The 12,466-nt window shown below is 53.0% G+C and overlaps 5 protein-coding genes across 5 annotated transcripts; 2 read left to right on the plus strand and 3 right to left on the minus strand.

Annotated features, from left to right (window-relative positions):
• Nucleotides 1-148: 148 nt before the first annotated feature.
• Nucleotides 149-6,235, minus strand: K452DRAFT_235539 (uncharacterized protein; the record flags this gene model as incomplete). Its single annotated transcript, XM_033537443.1, has 3 exons — nt 149-211; nt 271-5,731; nt 5,793-6,235. 3 exons carry the CDS (start codon nt 6,233-6,235, stop codon nt 149-151), a joined length of 5,967 nt encoding a protein of 1,988 aa, XP_033393372.1.
• A 175-nt stretch (nt 6,236-6,410) lies between these two features.
• On the minus strand, nt 6,411-7,150 carry K452DRAFT_100470 (uncharacterized protein). The gene has a single exon (XM_033534893.1). It carries the CDS (start codon nt 7,058-7,060, stop codon nt 6,587-6,589), a length of 474 nt encoding a protein of 157 aa, XP_033393373.1. The 5' UTR covers nt 7,061-7,150; the 3' UTR covers nt 6,411-6,586.
• On the plus strand, nt 7,059-7,903 carry K452DRAFT_301833 (uncharacterized protein; the record flags this gene model as incomplete). Its single annotated transcript, XM_033542502.1, has 6 exons — nt 7,059-7,103; nt 7,158-7,226; nt 7,284-7,342; nt 7,403-7,592; nt 7,680-7,788; nt 7,836-7,903. 6 exons carry the CDS (start codon nt 7,059-7,061, stop codon nt 7,901-7,903), a joined length of 540 nt encoding a protein of 179 aa, XP_033393374.1.
• K452DRAFT_291477 (uncharacterized protein) lies at nt 7,883-9,624 on the minus strand. Its single transcript, XM_033541183.1, has 3 exons — nt 9,203-9,624; nt 8,895-9,154; nt 7,883-8,842 (listed from the first exon to the last, which is right to left on the minus strand). The coding sequence occupies exons 1-3, from the start codon at nt 9,425-9,427 to the stop codon at nt 8,257-8,259; spliced, it is 1,071 nt and encodes a 356-aa protein (XP_033393375.1). The 5' UTR covers nt 9,428-9,624; the 3' UTR covers nt 7,883-8,256.
• Nucleotides 9,625-9,711: 87 nt separating this feature from the next.
• On the plus strand, nt 9,712-12,137 carry K452DRAFT_291478 (uncharacterized protein). The gene is made up of 2 exons (XM_033541184.1): nt 9,712-10,091; nt 10,303-12,137. The coding sequence occupies exons 1-2, from the start codon at nt 9,951-9,953 to the stop codon at nt 11,851-11,853; spliced, it is 1,692 nt and encodes a 563-aa protein (XP_033393376.1). The 5' UTR covers nt 9,712-9,950; the 3' UTR covers nt 11,854-12,137.
• Nucleotides 12,138-12,466: the final 329 nt, after the last annotated feature.

Genomic DNA, 12,466 nt, shown 5'->3' on the forward strand with positions numbered 1-12,466 from the left:
TGACCTATTATATGTATGCCCTTTGAAAGAACCATGCACCGTGTTTTTGCCATCCACTGCACGTCTCGTGTCTTCTCGCTGTTGTAAACCATGGCTCGCTGACATTCATGCATGCTTCAGCGCGAAATGACAAGAGCCGCTCGCTCGTCTAAGCAAAGTAGCTCTTCCACAGCACGCCCTCCAAGTCCTCCAGCTGCTCCGGTTCGAAAGCCTACATACCAGTTAGTGCACAAGTCCAAAACATCAAGCACATATTACAACCAGACTTACCTTGACATCCACATGCCAGGTATCCTGCCTGGTCTTCTTGAAGTCCGCGAGAATGGACTTGACGCTCTTGCCAACCGTTCCCGAGTCGCCTGCAGCCTTGAGCGCCAGCGTGGCCAGCACCTCCGGAAGCCACGCAGGCGGGGGGCTCGTGTACGGGAACGCCTGGATGAGTGCGCCGAGACCAAGAACGGCGGCATGGCGGACGAGCATGAGCTTGTTCTGTTCGGGCGTCGGAGTGCCTGGCGCACGGCGCTTCGGCAGCGGGTTCTTGCGCAGCATGTCTGTGAAGCGGGCGCGCAGGTCGTCGACTTGGCGGTTGCGGAAGCCGATGGGACTGCAGCGTATCATGCCGGAGAGGGTTGTCTGTGCGCCAAGGCGGACCTCGAGCTGTGCGTCACCCAGCATGGCGGAGACACAATCGAAGAGAGCCTGCTGCTGGTTCTGCGTCATCAGGAAGAGGCGTCTGAAGTAGATGACCTGGATGTTGATGAGGATGCGTAGGCGCTGGTGCCACGACGAGGCGTTACGACCAATGCGGATCATGGCATTGATGAACTCTTCGTCCTCGCCAGCACGGTGGGGGATGTTTGGAAGATGACGGAAGACGTGATAAGCAAGGGATTGCAGCTCCGGGTCCTCCTTCACATCCATCATGTGCAGTAACTGCTCCATGAAGACGTTCGGGAAGAATGGCACAAGCTGCGTGCATTCGTACGAAGAGAGTGTAGAGTCGAGCCACAGCAACACGGTCTTGCCAGCCTGAGTGTACGAGGTGGGGTTTTGATCACCAGGCGTACGTTCTTTCCGCCATTGCTCGAGCCTGTTGAAAACAGTCGTAATGGTTTCCGAGAACTTCTCATCAGGCTGGTAAGGTCTGACACCGATGGAGGATGCAGAGTTCTGCCTCTCCATAAGCGTCTTGACGTTCGGATGCGACTCGTGGTATCTGGTGTGGTAGATGCTCGAAATAGTCTGACCAATAGCCTCTCGCACAGCCTTGTACGGATGGTCAAGATGGTTCATGAAATCTTCGAGAATGGGCTTTGCCAATTGGAAGTGCCAACCGCAGTCGAGAATACACTGCTGCAGAAGGTTGATCTTGGAGCTCTCTTTGAAGGCCTGGCTCGATGACATGTCAAGACGGAATGCCGCGAGTCGATCAATTAGAGGCCAGCTCCTGCGTGGATCCTTTCCTTGAAGAGCAATGTGCACAAAAGACGCCCAGTATCCAGAGTTCTCGGGCGTAAGACCATTCTCGAAGATACCACTGACCAGTGGGAAGATATACTCCCAGATCATGGTAGTAAGCTCTTTCTTCAGATCAGGCGCGCAGCAAAGAAGCGCGCCCATAATCTCGGCGGTGGCTCTATGTTGGTGCTTGTCAGTTCCATCGCCATAGACAGACTGGGCAAGGTCTTTGATGTCTTCGAACGTCGCAGTTGTCAAGCCAGCGAAAACCAACTCAAATGCATGCGTCAACATGATGGCGCTTGACATGCGGAAACGATCTGAACTCGAATCCCTCGGCTCTTGCTTCATGTAGGCAAAGTAGGTAGAGAACCAGTTCCTGTCCAAGATCTTACCAATCTGTGTACGAACTTTGGTCTCAACCTCATCGTAGCCGAGGCCCTTAGACTCAACCTCGAATGCTGGCATAGTCTTGTTCCACACCAGCCAGCCCGGGTAATCGAAGTCCACAAAATAACTCGCTTCGGGCTTTGCAAAGCTAGCCAAATATTCACCTGTCCATGAGGGGTCCTCGGGACGTGTCGGCACTTCAATCTTTTCCGGGATGCGTTCTTCTTGCAGAAGATATTGCTCGTAGCTGTGGCTTGCTAGAGCACGAGTCTGGACGAGTTGGAAGAAACCAACTAGGGCGCCTGCATAAAGACCGCGCAAGCTGGGATGAGGATCAATCGAACCCTTTGTTGCGAGGTCAATCATGCCCTCTGACGCAATGTTGTCAAAGCGCATGCCAAGGTTGATGACAACAGTAGCAGTCCGGATTGCCTTCTTCCAGTGTGAGTTGCGTGCCGACTCCACCAACTCATCAGACAGCTCCGCTTTCTTGGCCTCAACCCTGTTGCGCTTCTTCTTCACCACGTCTCTCTTCGCCGATACCTTCGGATTGAGTCCCTCGATTTCGTCTTTGTTGACGTGGCTCACAATAGCCTGGACGACCTCTTCGTCGAGGATTACCATACGCTCTAAAGGCTTACCCATATCCATAATTTGGAATGTGGCATTGGAAACCAACTTTTGAACTGATGGCTTGTCGGCATCAGTGACCTCGATAAATGCCCTGATGAGCGCTGGAGTGAATTTCCAGTTTCTCGAAATCGTCTTCGCAAGGCTTCCGAACAATAACGAGAACATAGCACCCTTGATGCGCGGGAAGTCATTTTCCTTGACCGCCTTTTCGAACGCTTCGAGGAGAGGGGGAATGACGAGAGGTCTGGATCCGATGATGCACTTGACGGCTGACTCATTTGCACTCTGAGCGGTGCGTCGAATCTCCGTGTACAGAGAGACACTAGACTGTGCGAGGTCCAGAAGCAGTTGGGCCTCGAGTTCTGTGCGTTCCCTGGGGCTAGCATTGTGCCGCAAACGCTGCAAATGGTATACATATGCGCGCCTGACAAGCAGAGGTCGGGGGTATTCTTTCCTGAGACCACTGACTTTGAAGGGGTGCTCATCGGCTGTGAGCAAACGAGTGACTCGGTCAAGAACATGCGCGGACCTCTCAATACCAACGTCGATGAACCAGGAACGGTAGGCGTTGTACAACGAGTTGAAACAAGGAACATCGTCTTCCTGCCTCTCAAGGAGGAACTGATGAATACGATGAAGGGTGTGGCCAACTTCCTGACGAAGCTCGTGCAACAAGCGGTATTGGTCGTTTGACTTGTCGCGTGGCAAAGGATAGCCAACCTCATATTGGAACGTTGGCCTGACCTCATCATCATCAGCCTCGCCCAGGTTTCCATCGTCCTCGGCGGCTTCTTGGTTGTCGGAATCCTTCATTTCAACATCATTGTCCTTAGATGGCTTTGCGTCCTTCGGGAAAGGGTATTTTGAATCGAAGAGGCAAGAGACACCAGAGATGATTAACCGGAGTAGGACTAGATTCCGTGACATCTCATCAGACCACTCCTTACCCGTACCGTCTCTCTTGACGGGCGGGTTGTCGCTCGTAAGCGCATTAAGAGAATTCATAGCGCTCTTGACTTGTGCTTCGAACAGATCAACTGCAAAGGTTATGCATTCCGCACTTGGTACGTGCCACTTGACCGTGATGTTCTTTGCGTCACCAATCTTGCCCCAATCATTCGTTGTGAGACCCCTTTCCAGGTCTGCCTTCTCGAAAATAGCGTAGTCGACCGTGTAGATGCAAGTGAGGTTCAAAAGTAGATGATGAATGAAGTTGGAGACGTGCACAGTTGGAATGCCACGGCAGTTATCTTGCATATACTTCGCAATGTCGAAAAGCTCCTTCTTGTATTGCAAGACAGCGTCACCAACGTGAACGACGCACATACTGAGCAAGCTGATGTTCCACACAAGGGCTCTGTCCTTAGGTAGGACTTCAGATCCCGTAGTTCTCGTAGAGCCAGCACCATTCTCCCCAATTTCGGTACGAATACCAGCAAGAAGGTCGGGCAAGAGGCGCTTCAAAGTCTTTTGAGGGTTGATCTTTACAAGCCCATTGCAGATGAAAGCCATGGCATCCCGAGCCTGGTGAATAACGTGGTTTGTTACGAAGTTCGCAATCTTGTCGAGCGCGACATCAAACAACTCTGGCGAAAGAGCAGCCAAAAGCGGAGTAAAAGCCGCTGGCAGAGTGTTGACCACATTCTCCTCAGGAGAGCCGCTCCGAACGCGGGAAGCATCAGGAAGATTCTCCAGTAACGTGAAAACCCGGCCGAGGAAGGTTATGAGAAATTCAGCAAACCCTGTGGTGGATGACCTCAGAATAGCCTCTTCTTCCTGGTTTGAGAGTTCGGTTTCGTAGTCAAATTCGATGCCGGCACCTTCTCTTTCCAGACGTTCAACCTGGCCAGATATCCACTGAAGCGCCAAGTCCGGGCTGCTCTCTGCGACTTCTATCATTGGCGTCTCGGCACCCGACCGACGGCCTTCCATATCACCATTGCCTGCCATCAAATAATCGGCACCCTTATGCTGAACTGCAGGGGCGTCCTTCTTCTCCTTGGTGAGGTCATGGAAAGGTATGATGTAAGACACAGACTGAATGTAACTCAATGTGTGCAATGTCTTCTCCAAATCATTGGCATCAATACCGGGTAGCGCAAGACTAAGAAGCGTAGTGATGTGGCAACGGTAACCCTTTGTTCTGGCCATCGTCTTGGACAACATGTGCAAGGCTCTGATCGAGGAAATCGTGCGATGAACCTCAACGAGGCCTTGCATAGCCGGATAGATACGCTGCAAGGCACCAGGTAAAATCAAGTTCGGCTCCAGGTAGGCCAGACACTGAAGCGTAGACAGGGAGAAATTGATCGCAGTCCCGCTCTTGGCAAAAATACCCATGAAGATGACGTCTCTCAAACACAAGACGAACCTCTTCTTAACCGCATCGTTGAGTCGGCGCTCTTCTGGAACCTCCATCTCGCCGCTATGCTCGCGGTTCCAACGCATGACGAAGAAATCTGCAAGATAGTAGACAAGTTGCGACAGAGTCCTCGTCCAGCCGCCAGAGTTCGACGGATGGTAAAATGTCTCGATCGCCTGTATGACACCTTCAAGGTTCGCCAGAATGGAATCGGGCTTGTCAAGACAGGCCGGAGACAGGGACATCACTATCCATCTAGCGATATGGTGTGCGACGGGGTGCTTGCGCAAATCCCTATCTAGCATAATGGCCAGGCCCGCGCTGATATCCACGGTCGAACTGTATGGAGATGTGGACTGCCCAACCGGAATCTCCAGCAACCGAAGAATAGCGGTGAAGATAAGCTGAGACTGGTCCCTCGTAAAGAGTCCATATTCACTGAAAGGAACGGCTTTCGAGGGCAATTGATCGCGCGCGAGCCTCGAGCAGATGTCGATAAGGTGTACGTCGAACAGCTTGGAGCGGTTCACAATGGACCATAAGTGGAAGAAAGTCGGTAGAAAGTGTTGCGGTTGTAGATCCGGACGGTCTGCGGGAGCCGGTGTGGTAGGCAAGATCAAATTCAGCAGTCCTACGACCACATAGGCACCTTCGGCGAACGAGGTGCTGAAGAACGGCAGGATCTCTTCGAGCATTGCGGGAATCTCCTTCGGGTCGAAGTACAACTGCGCGAAAGTACATAGCTTCGTGATCGTTCGGATATTGCGCTTAACATTCGTAAGAGTGGTTGCTCCAGATTCAGACGGGAGCACGAATAGCTTGAGTTCCTTGTAAAGCGGTCTCCAATCCAAAGCGAGGTCTCTACCGGGTCGTAGATAGTGTTTGCGCCTATGATGGAACCTATGTAAATATCAATTGCAACTAGGAAGTTAGATTCAACGAGACTTACTTGGTGAGGACCATGAACATGCTGGCAAAGCGTTCTGCTACAAGGTAGTCTAGCCCGGGAGCTAACGCAAGCTCATAGTAGAGCCGGATCAGCTTGACCCGCGTTTCGCGCGGCAGGTCGAACTTCAGCGACAGCCATCCCCGAATTTCCCTCGTCCAGTGCACCGCGCCCGGCGAGAAATCCCCAGCAGATACCGCAATATAAAGCTGCTTTATGCAAGTGTCGAGATTCTCTAACCTGTCGGCGTCATTCTCGGCCTCGTAGGGAAGGTACTTGGTGTAAGGGAAGGTCCGGGGGCGGTTGCGGGGCGGCCTCTCCTTGCCGTTGGCTTCTCCATTGCTGTCCTGCCAGTCTGCACCGGGCGACGTTGCGCGTGATATGTCTGCGCCGTTGAGGCCATCGCCGGCGCTTATGAGTTGCCCTATCCGGTCAAAGCCCGCCATGGCGGCAGCTCTGGGTGAGGGGCAAGTGTCGAGAGGGGCCGCGCGAGGCTTGGGTGAGGAAGGAGGCGTGCGACTGGATGGCGATGGATTGTTCGGGAGCTTGGTCAGCTATCCAAGATAGATGGGCGTCAACGCGGTGAGCAGCTCCGAGGCTGTACGACGGTCGTGTGTTGTCCGTGGCGAGGGACTAAGGGCAGCCGAAACGCATCGACAAATAGGAAAGGGGGAGCTTGAGCTCGTCTGCAAGCAACCGTGTCCTGCTGCCAAGGGGTCGGTGGGAGATGTTGAGTTCGGCTGACAACGTTGACGTTGCGTCTGGCCAGAGGTTGGGTGGCTCAGGCCTGGGGGAAGCTATGACGGGAGTGCCAGAAGCTCGGCGCACCTCGAGGCGGCGAACGCCGCGGCAATGCTGATTGACGAGTGTCGACTCGCAACACCAATCGCTGGAAAGCAGTTTGCCGGCCGGAAGAAGAGCTTGGGAAAGCAAACTACTGCTGTGCAAAGCTGGGATTGAGTTGTTTGGGTCAGCAGAAAGGCTTCCGTGCCGGTTTTAAGCCGTGTGCTCGTGGCCAGGCAGTCAAGCGGTACGCAATCCTCTCCTTCACTGGGCAAGGCTCCAAAAGCCCCTCTGTCGATATCTGTCAGCCTTGTCGTAGCACTGCTTCTCCTTTTGCTTTTCGTTTCTACCGTCTTCCTGCCTTCATTCATCTCTTCGTCGCTTCGGGTCATCTGCGCGCGTCGCGTGCCCGAAGCGCGTTGGCCTTCCTTTTTCGTACTCCTACAGACGCGTACTGAACAATTACCCAAGTCGCCTACCTCAACCATGAGCTCGTACTACGACATTGATGCCATCCTCACCGACGCGCAAGTACGTCACTCGCCGTTCCGCTCATCTGCGGCATCTGACATGAGAGGGGTCTAGAAAGTACCATGCACATTTGAACTTAGCGTACCGGGGTTGGGCTACCTCGACGGCAATGCTGGGCAAGATGTAGGCTCCCGCCGACCACGAATTGAATTTCTCACATGCTGACAAGGCAAACTGCAGATAAAGCAAGGCACCAAGATTGAGCTACCGCTCTGGCTGGGTGAGATGCTCGCTGTCAGGTAAGGCTGCATTCCCTGTCTTTACCTCCCTAGCCTCGCCCGATCTGATGACAACCTTAGCGCACCGTCCGCTTCTGGCTCCATGGCAACTCTTGATCTCCCCGTCGCCCTCGGCACCCGCGTCCAGAATGCCTTGAAGGCAGACCCACGCACCATAGATCTGCGCGCTCTAGCACCCCACTTCTATGCTCTGGGCGCACGCATGCTTGAGCTGTTCGAAGAAGAAGAGCTGGGTGAAATTTTGGCCGATGTGCGTATCCTTGATTTATGTTCAGTGTTGCCGCTGTTTGCTGTTGTTTGCATAGTGAAATTGAGCTGACCGCAATGTCTGTTATAGAGCTTTAAAATGCGCTCAAAGGTGATTGCGGATCAGGCGCATAATCCTCGAGGCGCACTGGGGGAGGGGGCAGATTTCCTGAGAGGATTGGATGAAAATGAAAGGCAATGTAAGTACCTTTGTTTCCATGTCGATCATGAATCTAACAAAGCCAAGTGTTTAGAGCAGCGCACGACAGTGCCAAAGCTGTGCGGACGTGGATGGCGGAAAACAAAAAGAAATGATGCTTGATACCCTAGACGAACCTGAAAGACCAAATGGAAATTTGAATAGAAAACGAGCTATAGACCTACTAAGTTATGGCGAAAGTACAAGGCTTTCACCACATTTGTCTCAACTCTAATGCAAGACAATCCTGCAAAACCAAGAGATGCATATTTAAGTACATAATCTTGGAAAGAAAAAGATGTGACTAGAAATTTGTATGAAACAATTGGCTATTCGCTTGTGTCAGCCCTGGAGGGCATAGCAAATGATTTTACTTCCCCGTTTACTCCCGTCCTGACTCTGGGTATCAAGGCAACTTCTTCCCCACGCAATAATGCACACAACGTCGCTCACCGACATGCTCAGAATTTTAAGCAACCTTCACTCTCAGCCTGCTTCTCTCTTCCTCCTCAATCTTGCGCTTCCGCCACTGCCACTCCACCAACACGGGCAAGAATTGCCACAGATCAAACTCGGGCCAGAGACAATCCAGGAACACGATGGAGGTATTTTCATGACACTGCCACAGCATGAAGTCGCTCAGGCGCTCCACACCGGAAGTACGAATCAATAAATCCAGCGGCGGGTTACCGGCAGTGAACATGTGGTCCGTCAGGGTTTGTGCCGTGATAGTCTCTGGGTCAAGGTAATTGGCTGTCACATCGCTGCCAAACTTCTCCGGGTCCTTGCCATCGGTCGATATGAGCGTCATGGAATTGGTCGAGGCAACATCCGAGATTGTGGCATCGGTAGTGAAGTTGTGGGCCGTGTCTACGGTGTCTTCTTCGGAGACTGGAGCGAGATTGCGCGCACGGATGTTGCGCGTGATGTGACCTTCGGAGAAGGGGCGGCGGAGAGGAGGCTTGCATGGCTTGCTGTAGTCAACGACGGTGGAGCGAATGGCAGTTGTGATTTCGTCGCGGGAAGTGTAAGGAAAGCAGACGTTCAGAATGGCACTGCGGAGGTCAGTATGCGCAAACAAAATCTTAGCTAAGAAGTCGGTCGTACCGCTTGTTGTGCTTCGTCAGGTCCTGCGCCCTTTCCATGGCCTCGATCACGTCGGGCTTGACAAGATCTCGCTGCCCTAATATCCGGACGCTTGCGCCGTAGCGGTCCAGCAGCTCTCCATGCTGAGCGAGCTGCGACAGCTTGACCTTGGCCATGTCCATCAGCGCGTCCACCTCGTACTTGGAGCGCTTGAAGTTCTCAATGCTGAAAGCGTAGATGGTGACGACCTTGACGCCGGATTTGTAGCAGACTTCCAAGATCTGGTGCCCGTCAGTATGGTACGAGCACATGGCAGTTTAGGCGCGTACTCTTGCCAAGGCCTCAAAGCCCAGATTGTGTCCCTCAACAGTCTCGATGTGATGGGTGCGAGCAAAACGCCGGTTCCCGTCCATGACGAAAGCCACATGCTGGGGAATGGGACCCTGTCGCAAGGCACCTATGAGAAGCTCGCGGAGGTGTTGAATGGTCCATTGTATGGGAGGGGACATGAGCATCCATTTCCGGAGCTGAGACAGGTGCAGAGAAGCCGACATGGCGCAAAGGACAGCGAAGAAAGAGAACGGGTGTGGACACGAGACGGGAGGAAATGCGCTGGGGGGAAGCGAACGTAGGGATTAGTGAGAACAAACGAGATGATTGTGGACGACGTTTGCAAGCTGCACAGACCCGGTCTACAGGTGCGACATGTGCTTGCGTACGACCTTTGAGGCTCGGTGCGGAAGTATGGTTGACGGGAGCGTGTTGGGGAAGGCTTGGCGGGTTGACGCAGGCGCATTGCGTTCGGCCGGCGCCTTCCTCGGCGCAACTCATGGATCGCACCGGAGCTGTCGCTGTCCACCCCTCGTCCCAAGCACTCCCAGAGCTACCGTGAGCGTGATCGCCACCCGCTGTGGAGATTACGCTGCTTGCCCTCTCTCCAGATGTGACAGCTTTGCGCTGAACGCCGGCTCCCCCATAGTCTGCTTACCAGCCAAGCCTTCTTCCTGATTCCGTCCGATCACGGATCTAGCCTGCCATAAAAAGACTCTCAGCCCACCACCACTGGCGTGACGAGACATGGCTGTTAATGGCGACGCGACCCCGGGGCAGCTTGTCGAGCAGCTTGCCGTCGGCTTCGATGCCCTCTCCTCCGAGTACAGGATCCTCTACGAGCAGCACCGCGAGTTGGAAAACAAGCTCTCGTGGGCCAAGCAACAGGTATGTTTGGCCCAGAACTTCTGGACCATGCTCTCTTTGCTTCCCATACACGCTCGCTCCTTCCCCCAATAGGATGAAACAACCTTTAGCTCTAGACCTGTAGCTGCCTGGCAGCGCTGACGAGTTTCAAATTGACTCTGACCTTGGACCCCACGTCTACCTCGCTCGTCGCAGAGAGAACTCTGATCTTTGACTGACTAGTCTTCTGTAGTACCTCGATCTCCTCAAACGCTTCACTCCGGACATCGCTATCCAGGACCACAAAGTGTTTGTCCAAAGCCTGGAAGAAGTCGAAAGACACGGCCAAGCCGGTCCTATAGATTGGCTTGATGCACTTGCGCAAAGCAGAGACGGAGATAGAAGGACGGGCGCATACATAATCAATCAAGCGGAGCGCGCGCGAGATCAGCTGAAGAACTACCGACCGCGGAAAGACTCAGACGGGGTCAAGATCTGGAACGGGACATCGGGTGATCGCGCATCTGAAAGGATCTCGAAGCTGGAAAGCCTTCGTCAAGCGGCTTCTGCCGCAGGTCTCGAAAGGGACTTTACCACACCTGGTACGCCCAGCAAGCTTGGTTGCCCTTTTGCCACTCCGAGTGCTCGAGGACGCTCTTTAAGTGGAAGAGGAAGCATAGGAACCCCAAGAAGCTCGCACTCTAGAATTCTGCCACACGCGATGCGATCAAAACGGTCTTCGTTCAACGACCCTATTCGAGCTGAGATATGCGGCATCGAGGGCCAGTCTCCGGAGCCGTCAGTTGCAGGATCGAACGGTCCTATATGTCCAATTCGCTTCATGGACCAGCACTCTCCAGAGGAAATTGCTAAATACTTTGAGACTCACAAACACGAATTGCCTCGAAGCCATGAGATTTGCGTCAAGCGATTCCAGAGTAATGCCGATAGCATCCGCGAACTGGATGCGAAGTACGGCAATCTCGTCAGCATGATAAAGGGGTTGGGTGAAAAGCACCAACCGATGCTACCAACTGAGCCCGCCGAGGACGAGGAAGCCATCCTGGAATCTACTTCCCAGGGTAGAGTTGCGAAATGGGCCAAGACTGTCAGCACGAGCGCTCAAGCTGGCGGCGAACTATCGCCAGACTTATTACCTAATCCGGAGCAGCCGCTACCAGAGGAAGAGGAGCGAAAGCCACATTTCGATCGGCCCTTGAAAGATGTTCGTGTGGGCGAGTCACCCAGCCGTCCTTGGGGGATCACAGTGCCAGCAAGATACAATAAGGCTCCTAGCGTAAAATCAGAAGACTCCCTACCAACCGCCTCACCAGCCCAGGAGTTTGCCCCAGAGCCTAAGCCCACAAAATGCCCGTTCGACCATACAAAGATGGGAGATGGTCCCCCACCTAAGCCTACCCCTGGGCTTGTACCTGAACCCGCGAAGTGTCCGTTCGGTCCAGCGAAGGTGGGTGCAGGCCCTCCGTCTAAACCTGTACCTGAGCCAGTGCGAGAGCCCGCCCCTGAGGTCAAACCGGCAAAATGTCCATTTGACCATATGAAAATGCGTGGTTCCGCGACAGCGAAACCTGAACCGACCATCCCGCAGCCGGACGCACAAACGACTCGTCCAACGCCTCAGACAGATGGTCCGGCATTCATCCAACCGGTTTCTGGCCCGAATGATGCGCAGAACAGACCGAGCCCGCCACAAATGGTATTCACAGGCCCGGTCTTCATCGGCTATTCCGTGGAACAGGCAGCTGCTATTCTGCAACAAAACGGTTTTGCGGGAAAGAGTTAAATTGATGAGCTTTTTCTGCAAAACACCAGATCGCTGTGTTCAACCAACGACATACTTGGTCAAAGCATAAAGCACTCGCTTAGTGGAAAGCAATCTTTGGATGGTTGAGGTTGGAAGGGAGAGTATTGAGCTGTACTATGAGTAATGAAGCACGACCTGTAATGGGGAGATTGTCTCTGGTAGCGATCCCTTGTAGCACTTTTGTACGAGCCGGCGACGGCCATAATACACACGAGTCTTTGTTTGTTCATGACGGTGTGTGCTATTTATGACAATATTTTGACTGTTCTTGAAACTGATTGAAATGATCACGTACGCCGTCAACACGCCGTAAGGAAGTGTTTGTGCCTATGGCTGTCATGGACTTTCAACTGGATGAAGATCCGTTTGGACTCTGATTCGATAGGGTCTACAAAGGTATATGAAAAGCTTTTACCTCCATGAAACATTCGTTTTTAGGTACGCATGAAGTTGTTCCGCTGTTGTTAACCGGCCCTGAGAATGCTCAAACATATACAAATGTAAATGTACAAGATATATTTATAATGACGCTATTCATAACAACACGAGAAGACAATGCCGATTCAAAGATCGGTATTCATTCAGTTCATAT

The sequence above is a fragment of the Aplosporella prunicola genome (genome assembly GCF_010093885.1).
Source record: "Aplosporella prunicola CBS 121167 unplaced genomic scaffold K452scaffold_28, whole genome shotgun sequence".
In the NCBI taxonomy this organism is placed as follows: Eukaryota; Fungi; Ascomycota; class Dothideomycetes; order Botryosphaeriales; family Aplosporellaceae; genus Aplosporella; species Aplosporella prunicola.

Bases quoted from the DNA above. Each gene is read 5' to 3' on its own strand.
- K452DRAFT_100470 (XM_033534893.1), bottom strand. From the start codon at position 7,060: ATGGTTGAGGTAGGCGACTTGGGTAATTGTTCAGTACGCGTCTGTAGG.
- K452DRAFT_291477 (XM_033541183.1), bottom strand. From the start codon at position 9,427: ATGTCGGCTTCTCTGCACCTGTCTCAGCTCCGGAAATGGATGCTCATG. The intron at 9,155-9,202 runs GTACGCGCCTAA...GACGGGCACCAG, and splicing joins GCTTTGAGGCCTTGGCAAGA to ATCTTGGAAGTCTGCTACAA. The intron at 8,843-8,894 runs GTACGACCGACT...TGACCTCCGCAG, and splicing joins CTGACGAAGCACAACAAGCG to TGCCATTCTGAACGTCTGCT.
- K452DRAFT_291478 (XM_033541184.1), top strand. From the start codon at position 9,951: ATGGCTGTTAATGGCGACGCGACCCCGGGGCAGCTTGTCGAGCAGCTT. The intron at 10,092-10,302 runs GTATGTTTGGCC...AGTCTTCTGTAG, and splicing joins TCTCGTGGGCCAAGCAACAG to TACCTCGATCTCCTCAAACG.